This window comes from Trachemys scripta, chromosome 25, assembly GCF_013100865.1.
Source record: "Trachemys scripta elegans isolate TJP31775 chromosome 25, CAS_Tse_1.0, whole genome shotgun sequence".
Lineage (NCBI taxonomy): Eukaryota > Metazoa > Chordata > Testudines > Emydidae > Trachemys > Trachemys scripta.
Window position 1 is genome coordinate 4,051,233 of NC_048322.1, and position 12,892 is coordinate 4,064,124.

At 45.7% G+C, this 12,892-nt stretch overlaps 2 protein-coding genes and 1 non-coding gene across 3 annotated transcripts in view; 1 reads left to right on the forward strand and 2 right to left on the reverse strand.

Moving 5' to 3' along the window:
* Positions 1-12,892, reverse strand: part of LOC117870001 (zinc finger protein OZF-like) — an 876,360-nt gene that overhangs the window by 666,250 nt on the left and 197,218 nt on the right. The gene's annotated exons all lie outside the window — the stretch shown is intronic.
* LOC117869928 (zinc finger protein OZF-like) overlaps positions 927-12,892 on the forward strand; it is a 29,516-nt gene continuing 17,550 nt past the window's right edge. Inside the window, exons 1-3 of the mRNA XM_034757026.1 lie at positions 927-961; positions 1,323-1,438; positions 1,799-2,750. Of these exons, the coding sequence (XP_034612917.1) occupies positions 927-961; positions 1,323-1,438; positions 1,799-2,750 (1,103 nt within the window). The remainder of the gene's footprint in view (positions 962-1,322; positions 1,439-1,798; positions 2,751-12,892) is intronic.
* Positions 12,781-12,853, reverse strand: TRNAK-UUU. Its single transcript has one exon. It is a non-coding gene; the product is annotated as a tRNA-Lys (tRNA).

Genomic DNA, 12,892 nt, shown 5'->3' on the forward strand with positions numbered 1-12,892 from the left:
AGACAGCAACTCACCAATACCACTAAGAACCCGATATATAGATTTTGGAATGTATATGACTGCTTTCCCATTTAACAACTCCCTTTTTCTTTCTAGCTTTCCTTTATAATAAACCTTTAGTTTTGATGCTAAAGGTGTAACAATGCTGATTCTGGTGGGACCCAACTGAAAGTGCCAATTCAGGACAAATTGCTTCAAGCGGGGCGGTTACAGCCCAAGGCTGGGGGTTTTCCACCTCTAAGGCAAACCAAACCAGCCAAACAGAGAGGACTTTGGTTTTACCAAGCTGGCTAACCACAAGTCATGCAAGCAATTCCCTTAGACACTCCAGTTTCCCAGTATCACCACCAGTGCCACTCGCTATGGGGACAAATGGTTATGAAAACCAATACCCCAGTAAAAGAAAAAGGTTCTTCCGATCCCAAAGGACCAAGCCCCAGACAAAGGTCAATATACAAATCAGATCTTACCCACAAATCATGCTGTTGCCAATCCTTTAAAATCTGAAACTTAAAGGTTTATTCATAAAAGGAAAAAGAGCTAGAATTGTTTAAATTTAATAAATTCCATACAGTAATGGCAAAGTTCTTGGTTCATCAAGCAGGCTAGGCAAAGCTGATACCAACTTGTGTGGGATGTCACCCAGAAGCATAGCATAATTTTGCAATACAGACAGTATAGAGCCAATATTCATAACTTCAACTACAAAAAAGATACACATATACAGATAGCATAATCATAACCAGCAAACCATAACCTTGTCCTACACACCTCAAATACTAGCCTTTGTACAATTTTTGCTGCAAATCTATAACACTGGTTGCAACTGTGATTTACATGGTTACAGATTCTGTCAACAACGTCACAAAAGGATTAGCTGGCAGCAAGGTATTTTGGGTAAGATCCAAACCTATAGTGACCCAGTGATGTGGCTGACCCTTTGGGGTCAGAAGAACACTTTGTTTGTGAGAAGAGTTTTTAAATAACCTCTCACTGTATTGTACCTAGGTGCCAATTGGGATTCAGAACTGGAATGTAATAAAGGGGGCTGTGTGATTTCTTTTTTCAGCTTCTCAGTAGTAGTGTGTGGGATCAGAAGTACAGTTTGTGACTGGTAGGTGAGTTTAACTTTAGTGTTAACCACTAGCTTTTGGAGCATCTGCTCTCCCTTTTTCAGCCTGCCCTGACCTTGGCATTTTCAGTGAGGACTACTGCAGGCACACCAGGTCACACTAAGCACTGAAGATAAATTAGTAGAATGTTTTTTATGATAAAATCTTATGAAAACAACTGAACTCCTTTTTGTTTTCTTTCATCTGAGCAGGGTTTCCAGTTTCCAAACCTGATGTGAGCTCCCAGCTGGAACAAGGGAAAGAGTCATGGGTCCCAGACCTCCAGCGTTCAGAGGAAAGAGAGATCCTGAGAGCTCCCTGCACAGGTGAGGAAACATTAAACCAACTCAGAATCTGTAAGTGCCTGAAGGAAACAGCTGGGATGCCCTACAAAGCCCTTGGAAGCTCTCTCAGTTCATTATTGTCCCTAGCAGGGGTTGGATCCTCAGGGTAAATATAGCTTAGACTTCCTGTAGATCCTAGCAGACACCAGGCAGTAGCTTCCCCTTTTCCCCCTGTGAATTTGGATGGGATGTGAAGGCCGAGTTGATCCCCTCCTCTCTCCTATTTGCGGGAAGGGTTTGGGGGAATTCAGTTTCTGATCTTTATTTGACCTCTCTCCAGCACTTGTTTTATTTTGCTCTTCCCTTTTCCATCCCTGGTTGAGGTTTCTATCTCTATCACAGCAGGTGATGCAATGATATGTGAGAAAGAGGAACAGAATTCTCAGCAGGAAAATGTTGAGCCAGTGGATAAACACAGAGAATTATCGCAAAGATCGGAAAGGAATGTGTCCAGGAGTCATGAGCTGGGAAAATCCTGTGAGATTCAGCACAGACCAGAAAGAGAACAAGGAAGCCAGCCAGAGTTGAAAGTGGGTAAATGTATTTCCTGTCCAGGAACTCAGAAGGACCTTAAGGAAACCACAACACAGCAAGAAATCCTCAGGAGAAAGAGAAAAAATACATTCACTGAGTGTGGGAAAAACTTACGTGACTATTCAGCCCTTATTAGTCATCAGAGAATCCACACAGGGAAGCGGCTCTATGAATGCAGCGAGTGTGGGAAAAACTTCAATCCCAGATCACAGCTTATTAGGCATCAGAGAATCCACACAGGGGAGAGGCCCTATGAATGCAGTGAGTGTGGGAAAAGCTTCACTCGGAGATCACACCTTATTAGGCATCAGATAATCCACACAGGGGAGAGGCCCTATGAATGTAGTGAGTGTGGGAAAAGCTTCACTCAAAGATCAGACCTTTCTGAACATCAGAGAATCCACACAGGGGAGACGCTCTATGAATGCAGTGAGTGTGGAAAACGCTTCACTCAAAGATCAGGTCTTTTTCAACATCAGAGAATCCACACAGGGGAGAAGCCTTATGAATGCAGTGAGTGTGGGAAAAGCTTCACTCACAGATCAGTGCTTTCTGAACATCAGAGAATCCACACAGGGGAGAGGCCCTATGAATGCAGTGAGTGTGGGAAAAGCTTCACTCACAGCTCACACCTTATTACGCATCAGAGAATTCACACAGGGGAGAAGCCCTATGAATGCAGTGAGTGTGGGAAAAACTTCACTCACAAATCAGTCCTTTCTGAACATCAGAATATCCACACTGGTGTGAGACCTTATGAATGCAGTGAGTGTGGGAAAAACTTCACTCACAGATCATCCATTATTAGGCATCAGAGAATCCACAGAGGGTAGAGGCCCTATGAATACAGTGAGTGTGGAAAAAGCTTCACTCAAAGATCAGGTCTTTTTCAACATCGGAGAATGCACTGAGTGTGGGAACAGGGCCGGCTTTAGGCCAATTTCACCAATTCCCCCGAATCGGGCCCCGCGCCTAAGAGGGCCCCGCGCCCAGTGGTAGGGCCGCCGGGGTGGGGGCAAGTGGCCGAGAATCCCTTCCCTGGCTAGAGGCTCCTTGTTAATTTTTACTCACCCGGCAGGCTCCGGGTCTTCGGTGGCACTTCAGCGGCAGATCCTTCAGTGCCACTGAAGACCCGGAGCGAGTGAAGGACCCACCGCCAAAGACTAGGAGTGCTGCCCGGTGAGTATAAGCCCCACGTGTTTTTTTACGTTTTTTTTTTTCAGTCATCCCTGCCGGGGCCCCATCAAAACTGTTCGAATTGGGCCCCGCACTTCCTAAAGCCGGCCCTGTGTGGGAATACCTTCCCTTGGCACTCAGACCATGTTAGGCATCAGAGAATCTGCAAGGGAGATCAACACCATAAAAACCTCTAGGGTTACCATTATTTTTTTTTTTAATACTTTTCCTGATTCCCACATAGTAACTTTTAAAGCTGTTTGACTGTTTGCAGCACCGTTATCCCTCAGTTTGTCCAGTTGATTGGCCCATTTTTGCCTTTTGCAGTTCTCCCTGTTTTGAGGTGGACAAATAGGTCTCTAATTCGAGTGTGCCCTTCCTATCGGGAACCAGGGAGCATCATATTAATACCATTTCTCCTGTTTCAAAGTTATTGTTAGAATGTGACGTTATTAATATGAACTGGGACTGTATAGATCCGTAGTGTCCAATAGAAATTTGATGCTAGCCACACTGCTAGCCCCACTTGTGGTTTTGAATTTTTATTAGCCACATTATAAAAAAGCCACATGCATTAGCCACAATTCAATAGCCTATTAGCCACATATGGCTAGTGGCAAACGTATTGGACACCGCTGGTATAGATCATTGTTGCAGCTATAGTGGCACCAAATCTTGTATAAAGTGAGTCAAATAAGGTGTATAAGACAAGGTTTTGATTTGCTGGTTATGGTTATGCTATCTCTATGCATGTATCATTCCTGTATTTAAAGTTATAAGTATTTGCTCTATACTGTCTGTATTTCAAGCTTGTGCTATGCTTCTGGGTGACACCCCAGACAATTTGTCATCAGCACTGCCTAGCCTGCTTGATGGCCCATTAAGGACCATCAGCTACAACTGACCCTTTGAGAGAAGGAATATACACCTTGTGACTCAGCAAGGCATGCAGGGACATGCCTATGGATAGAACTCTAAGGTTTTTCCATGCCATGTGCTGGATAGCTTGTTTTTGGAACAAAGAAAGCAGAGGCCACATGGCAAGAGACTATAAAACACTGCAGCATCTCCTCCATCTTGTGTTTAATCCTGCTTCTTGCCCCTGGAGGAACTTTGCTACAAACTGAATCTCTGAACAAAGGACTGAATGACCCATCCCAGCTGTGGGTGTACTCCAGGGACTTAATTTGAACCTGCAGTTTATTCCATCACTGCTATAATCTGAACCAAGAAGTTTGCTATTACTGTATATAATTGATTCCATTTAACCAATTCTAGCTCTCATCTATATATTTTTTTTCTTATGAATAAACCTTTAGATTTTAGATTCTAAAGGACTGGCAACGAAAAGAAAGGAGAAGTTAAAATGACAAAGGGAAGGAAAAAGGGGAGAGAGACTGTTTTTCCAGAACGAGGTATTTAAAAAGCACATGATTTGCAATTTCTGGCTGAAAGTGCAATTTAATTCTCTCTCTCTCTCTCTCTCCAGTTATAGGAGAGAGAGATTTGTGCATAGTATCTGATTTGTATATTGACCTGGGTTTGGGGCTTGGTCCTTGGTCCTTTTGGATCGGGAGAACCTTTTTTCTTTTACTGGGGTATTGGTTTTCATAACCATTCATCCTCATAACAAGTGGCACTGGTGGTGATACTGGGAAACTGGAGTGTCTAAGGAAATTACTTGTATAACTTATGGTTGGCCAGTGGGTTGAGACCAAAGTCTTCTCTGTTTGGCTGGTTTGGTGTGCCTTAATAATACAGGAAACCCACCTTTGGGCTGTAACTGCCCTGCTCTAAGCAATTTGTCCTGAATTGATACTCTCAGTTATGTCCCGCCAAAGGCAGCATCATTACAGAGAGACAATCTGTATCATTGTCACGGAGTATTGGGGAACTCAGGGCCCTGCACCCCCGGCTTCCTGCGATTCACCATGACTCTCAGCCAGCCAGTAAAGCAGAAGGTTTATTTGGATGACAGGAATACAGTCCAAGACAGGTCTTGCAGGCCCAGACAACAGGGACCCCCTCAGTTAGGTCCATCTTGGGGTCCCCGGCCATCCCAGCCCAGCCCCCCTTGGGAGGTCAGAGCCATCTCTGCCCCCCAGCCATCTCTCCCTGCCTGCTTCCAGCACTCTGCCTTCAGCGACCCCTCCCACAGCCTTTGTTCAGTTTCCCGGGCTCAGGAGTCGCCTCCCCTTCAACCCCTTCCTGGGTTCTCATGTTACACACTCAGGTATGCGCCCTCGGGCTGTCTCCCATCCTCCAGTGCAGACTATTCCAGCCACACTCCCCTGTCAGCATTCACAGACCACAGTGAGAACAGGCCCAGTTCGTCACAATCATTGGTGAATCATTGCCTGGTCTTATGTTACTCTGGGTTGTGCTGAAGAGCCGTTATATTGGGAACTTTTCAAATTGTATTTAAATGAAGAGGAGCAGGGGCAGGAAAAAGTGTTATTTCAGCCTCTGTGACACTGGAAGGAGATGGACTGACTCAGATTCCCTCCTTACTCATCATTGCAGAACTATTACCTTTTGTCTGAGATGTGCAGAGTTTATCTTTATCACATTCTATCCCTCCACTTCTGAAAGTGTCATGTGATAAAGAGTTCTTAGCTGTCTGTGCTTGGAGTTTATGCTTTGACTTCTTTGATCCTATACCAGAGTCGCTCTGACTGGAGATGAAAGTGTCAAAGACCTGGAAGGGGAACTCAAATAGATTCCAAACTCAGTGGGATCATTTGGAGTTTAAATCCCAGGTTCCATCTATTGGTAAAGCCACTTCTGGCAAGGTGGCTGTTTTGTCCCCCATTATTTGGATGCTAGGATACTAAAATTATTGTAAATAACATAACTGACTATTGAGACAGCGCTGAGTGAAGTATGTTTCAATGGATCAGAGGAGAATGTGATGGGAGAATCTCTTGTCCTGATTCTGAATAATCTGATGTAACCTGCTCTGGAATTTCACTTGACACTTGCATTGTCATGAATTCTGTCTCTGATGTGGGTTTCTATCTTTCCTGAAGGTGGTTTCTTCACCCAATTGGATATTAGTTCACTTTGATAGAATGTAGCTCAGATTTATTGGAGAATTTAAGACAAATGACCATTTCCTAAAGTCACCATTTCTCACTTCAGCTTTGCTTTTTTCCCCATCCCTCCATGATGATATGGAGAAAGATCAAGTGCAGTTCTGTCAATAGGAGAGAACTCTCCAATTTACTGGACATGCTAACAAACAAACAGCAGCAATTTTAAATCTCCACTCGGAAATGGTGAACAACAGCAGAACCCCAACTAACTGAAGGAAGTGCATATGATCACAGTGTAGTTCAATTGTTGAAGTGAATATTGTCTCTGATGATCTGGGGAGAGAATTCCACAGTAAGTGGTTTTGAACTAGGCAAAATGTCCATGTATTTGGTTCCCAAAGCATTTGTAACCCAGGCCCTACAGAAGATCTCTCCTAGCTAATCCTGTGGTATGGGAAATACTGCCCTTTTTGACACAGATGTTGAGGAAATAGAAGTGGGGGGTTTGAATTTATCCTTTGTAGGGGCTAAAAATACGTATAAAATTAAATCAGTGCTGGAAATCTAATAGCTATGTTTCTGCAGCTATTTTTTTAATAGAAACGCCAGCTCTGGTAACTAACAGGGATTCTGATCCAGGCCTGTATCCAGTCCCGTGACTGGAACTGTGCCACCAAATTAAAAAAAAAAAAAAAAGCTGGTCATGTTTTGAGAAGCCATTCCTCACTAACTCCGCTGAGGTTTGGAGTGGTTTTGTAAAGGATTCTACTTCATAGAATTGTAAATTTACCCTAACCAAGGCCAAAGATTTGGAAAGAACTGGTGTTTCATAGAATATCAAGGTTGGAAGGGACCTCAGGAGGTCATCTAGTCCAACCCTCTGCTTAAAGCAGGACCAATTCCCAGACAGATTTTTGCTTGAGATTCCCTAAATGGCCCCCTCAAGGATTGAACTGACAATCCTGGGTTTAGCAGGCTAATGCTCAAACCACTGAGCTCTCCCTCCCCAAAAGAGTACACCTCCAATTCTTGCTTTCCACCCCAGTAAAGGAAGCTATGGTGACCAATGACCCAAGGAAAATTGTACGTCTCCACTTCCTACTTCAGTGTGTCTGATTACAGTTCCAAAGGATGCCAGGGTTAGATTGAGAGCAATCATCTTTCACCGTTTGGATCCAAAGAGAGAGAGCTTCATAGGACATTTCTTCCCTATGGATGCCAAGCTGTTATGGCCTCTGTCCTTCATGCCCTTTGAGACTTTTTCTAGTTTTGGCATTAAAATTAAGGAGCTAAGGCAAGCCTACCACAAAGCCAGAGGCAAACGGAAGGTACAGGTGTGACAATGCGGTTCTGGCGGAACCCAACTGAGAGTGCCAACTCAGGACAAATTGCTCAAACAGGGCAGTTACAGCTCAAGACTGGGGTTTTTTCCACCTCTAAGGCAAACCAAACCAGCCAGACTAGGAGGACTTCGGTCTCACCCCACTGGCTAACCGCAAGTCTCACAAGCAATCTCCTTAGACACCCCAGTTTCCCAGTATTACCACCAGTGCCACTCGTTATGGGGACAAATGGTTATGAAAACCAATACCCCAGTAAAAGAAAAAGGTTCTCCTGATTCCAAAGGACCAAGCCCCAGACCCAGGTCAATATACAAATCAGATCTTACCCACAAATCACACTGTTGCCAATCCTTTAGAATCTAAAGGTTTATTCATAAAAGGAAAAAGATAGAGATGAGAGTTAGAATTAGTTAAATGGAATCAATTACATACAGTAATGGCAAAGTTCTTGGTTCAGGCTTGCAGCAGCGATGGAGTAAACTGCAGGTTCAAATCAAGTCTCTGGAATACATCCCCAGCTGGGACGGGTCCTCAGTCCTTTGTTCAAAGCTCCAGCTTGTAGCAAAGTTCCTCCAGAGGTATGAAGCAGGATTGAAGACAAGATGGAGATGAGGCATCAGCCTTATATAGTCTTTTCCAGGTGTAAGAACACCTCTTTGTTCTTACTGTGGAAAATTACAGCAAAATGGAGTCTGGAGTCACATGGGCCAGTCCCTGCATACTTTGCTGAGTTACAAGGCGTATCTGCCTTCTCTCAATGGGTCCATTGTATAGCTGATGGTCCTTAATGGGCCATCAAGCAGGCTAGGCAGAGCTAACACCAGTTTGTCTGGGATGTCACCCAGCAGCATAGCCTAAGTTTGAAATGCAGATAGTATAGAGCCAATATTCCTAACTTCAACTACAAAATTGATACATACATATAGACAGCATAATTATAACCAGCAAACCATAACCTTGTCTTAGACACCCCATTTGACCCCCTTTTACACAAGATCTGGGTGCCACTACAGGACCTTGGTTGCAACAATGATCTATATGGTCCCAGAGTATATCAATAACGTCACAACAGGGCAGAGCCGCAAACATGCCGCTTCTATGCTGAGCTGCATGCCATGCTAGGGGGTGCAGCCACCACTACCCCAACCCTGTGCTTTGACTCAGTCAATGGAGAATCACGAAACACGGAAGCGGGTTTTGGGGACAAGGAAGATAGCTCACAGCAAGGAAGCGGAGAAACCGGTTTCCCCAACAGCCAGGATATGTTTTTCATCCTGGACCTGGAACCAGTAACCCCTGAACTCACCCAAGGCATGCTCCCAGACCTTGAGGGCACACAAGGCACCTCTGGTGAGTGTACCTTTTGTAAATATTACACATGGTTTAAAAGCAAGCGTGTTTAATGATTAATTTGCCTTGGCATTTGCGGCCAGTAAAGCTACTGGAAAAGTCTGTTAATGTGTATGGGGATGGAGCGGAAATCCTCCAGGGACATCTCCAGAAAGCTCTCCTTCATGTACTCCCAAAGCCTTTGCAAAAGGTTTCTGGGGAGGGCTGCCTTATTCCGTCTGCCATGGTAGGACACTTTACCACGCCAGGCCAGTAGCACGTAGTCTGGAATCATTGCATAACAAAGCATGGCAGCATATGGTCTCGGTGTTTGCTGGCATGCAGACAACATCCATTCCTTATCTCTCTTTGTTATCCTCAGGAGAGTGATATCATTCACTGTCACCTGGTTGAGATGGGGTGATTTTATTAAGGGGACATTCAGATGTGCCCGTTCCTGCTTGGCTGAACAGAAATATTCCCCGCTGGTAGTGATCATCCCAGAGAATTGGGGAGGTGGGGGGTTAGTTGAGTTTGTGCTGCACGTTAACCTGGAAACCGCAGCCCATCCTTTTAAATTGCAAACCCATTTTAATGGCCAACCCAACGGCCGCTTGGTATGGGAAATGAGGACGCTGCTGTTTGAAACCATTCCCACATGTTATGAAGGTTAAATAAGCCAAAAGACTGTGGCTTACAGTGGCTGCCTGCAAGCCGAATTCTGTTGTCTGGCACTGTGTGAGTGATCTCTCACACCAAACTGGCAGGCCCTCAATATAAGAGGAAAAATGCGACCTTGTAACAAAAGCACATGTGCTGTGTAATGTGACCAGCAAGATTTAATGTGAAAGAGTGCACCCATTGTTCTCTAAAATGTGTCTTTTTAATTACCACCTCTCTTCTCCACCAGCTGCAAATGTTTCTCCTTCGCAGAGGCTAGTGAAGATTAGAAGGCGAAAAAGGCACACTCGGGCTGACATGTTCTCGGAGCTCCAGATGTCCTCCCACGCTGACAGAGCATAGCAGAATGCGTGGAGGCAGACAATGTCAGAGTGCAGGAAAACACAATATGAATGCGAGGAGAGGTGGCGGGCTGAATCACGGGCTGAAGAGAGCAAGTGACGGGCTGAAGAGGATAGGTGACATCAGCTTGCTGACAGAAGGCAAGAGTCGATGCTATGGCTGCTGGAGCATCAAACTGATATGCTCCAGCGTATGGTTGAGCTGCAGGAAAGGCAGCAGGAGCACAGACCACCTCTACAGCCCCTGTGTAACCAACAGCCCTCCTCCCCAAGTCCCATTGCCTCCTCACCCAGACGCCCAAGAATGGGGGGGGGGGGCTTTGGCCACCCAGCCACTCCACCCCAGAGGATTGCCCAAGCAACTGAAAGCTAGCCTTCAATAAGTTTTAAAGTTTTGAAGTGCAGTGTGTCCTTGTCCTTACCTCCTCCCCCACTCCACCTGGCGCTTCCCTCCTTCTCCACCCCTCCCGGGCTACCTTGGCAGTTATCCCCCTATTTGTGTGATGAATTAATAAAGAATGCATGAATGTGAAGTAACAATGACTTTATTGCCTCTGCAAGCGGTGATCGAAGGGGGGGAGGGGATGGTGGTTAGCTTACAGGGAAGTAGAGTGAACTGGGGGGGAGGGGAGTTCATCAAGGAGAAACAAACAGAACTTTCACACCGTAGCCTGGCCAGTCATGAAACTAGTTTTCAGAGCTTCTCTGATGTGCACCGTGCCCTGCTGTGCTCTTCTAACTGCCCTGGTGTCTGGCTTTGTGTAATCAGCAGCCAGGCGATTTGTCTCAACCTCCGACCCCGCCGTAAATATCTCCCCCTTACTCTCACAGATATTGTGGAGCGCACAGCAAGCAGTAATAACAATGGGAATATTGATTTTGCTGAGGTCTATCCGAGTCAATAAACTGCGCCAGCGCGCTTTTAAATGTCCAAATGCACATTCTACCACCATTCTGCACTTGCTCAACCTATAGTTGAACAGGTCCTGACTACTGTCCAGGCTGCCTGTGTATGGCTTCATGAGCCATGGAAGCAAGGGGTAGGCTGGGTCCCCAAACATAATTATAGGCATTTCAACATCCCCAATGGTTATTTTCTGGTTTGGGAAGAAAGTCCCTTCCTGCAGCTTTTGAAACAGGCCAGAGTTCCTGAAGACGCGAGCATCATGTACCTTTCCCGGCCATCCCACGTTGATGTTAGTGAAACGTACCTTGTGATCCACCAGTGCTTGCAGCAGCATTGAAAAGTGCCCCTTGCAGTTTATGTACTCGGTGGCTTGGTGCTCCAGTGCCAAGAATAGGGATATGGGTTCCATCTATCGCCCTACCACAGTTAGGGAATCCCATTGCAGCAAAGCCATCCACTATGACCTGCACGTTTCCCAGAGTCCCTACCCTTGATACGAGCAGCTCTTTGATTGCATTGGCTACTTGGATCACAGCAGTCCCCACAGTAGATTTGCCCACTTCAAATTGATTCCCGACTGATCGGTAGCTGTCTGGCATTGCAAGCTTCCACAGGGCTATCGCCACTTGCTTCTCAACTGTGAGGGCTGTTCTCATCCTGGTACTCTGGTGCTTCAGGGCAGGGGAAAGCAAGTCACAAAGTTCCATGAAAGTGTCCTTACGCATGTGAAAGTTTCGCAGCCACTGGGAATCGTCCCACACCTGCAACACTATGCAGTCCCACCAGTCTGTGCTTGTTTCCCTGGCCCAGAATCGGCGTTCCACGGCATGAACCTGCCTCATTAACACCATGATTTGCACATTGCTGGGGCCCATACTTTGTGAGAGGTCTATGTCCATGTCTATTTTCTCATCACTCTCGTCGCTGCGCTGTCATTGCCTCCTCGTCTGGTTTTGCCTTGGCAGGTTCTGGTTCTGCATGTACTCCAGGATAATGCGTGTGGTGTTTAAAGTGCTCATAATTGCCGCAGTGGTCTGAGCGGGCTCCATGATCTCAGTGCTATGGCATCTAGGCTGCAAAAAGTCGCGAAACGATTGTCTGCCGTTGCTTTCACGGCAGGAAGGGAGGGAGGGAGGGTGGATCCTGACGACATGTACCCAGAATCACCCGTGACACTGTTTTTGCCCCATCAGGCATTGGGATCTCAACCCAGAATTCCAATGGGCGGCAGAGACTGCGGGAACTGTGGGATAGTTACCACAGTGCTACGCTCCAGAAGTCAACGCTAGCCTTGATACTGTGGACGCAGTCCGCCAACTTAATGCACTTAGAGCATTTTGACAGGTTTCAGAGTAGCAGCCGTGTTAGTCTGTATCCGCAAAAAGAAGAACAGGAGTACTTGTGGCACCTTAGAGACTAACAAATTTATTAGAGCATAAGCTTTCGTGGACTACAGCCCACTTCTTCTAAGGTGCCACAAGTACTCCTGTTCTTCTTTTTAGAGCATTTTGTGTAGGGATACATGCAATCGACCTTATAAAAATGATTTCTAAACAACCAACTTCTATAAATTCGACCTAATTTCATAGTGTAGACATACCCTTAGACAGTTTGATCCCCTATGGGAATCAAGTCATGATATCAATTCCAATTTTGACCCATCTACCTGTATGTGAGAAAGCTGCTAGTACAGAGGGCCGAGCCAGCTGTCCAATCACCTGGTTCCTCAACTATAGCTACAGCTCTTAGTGCCCATCAATCCAAAGACAGGGAGAAATGTGTGTGTGTGTGTGCGGGGGGAATGTGCTATATGCCCAGAGACCTTTATTCTTCCAGCCTGTGAGGAGAGAGAGGATGTCAGGAAGTTGCCCCTTCAATCACACTTGCAAAAGGCCCTTCTTAGGAAAGGCGAAATCCTGAAGAAGAAAAAGAGTAACATCAAAGAGACAGATATCTAAGATCCTGGTAAATAGTTCATCACCTGACTAGGGACTTGAACCCTAGACCCTCAGATTAAAAGTCTGATGCTCTACCAACTGAGCTAGACAGGCTCATAGGGAAAAAAACAGCAAATTGATGCATAGGAGAAA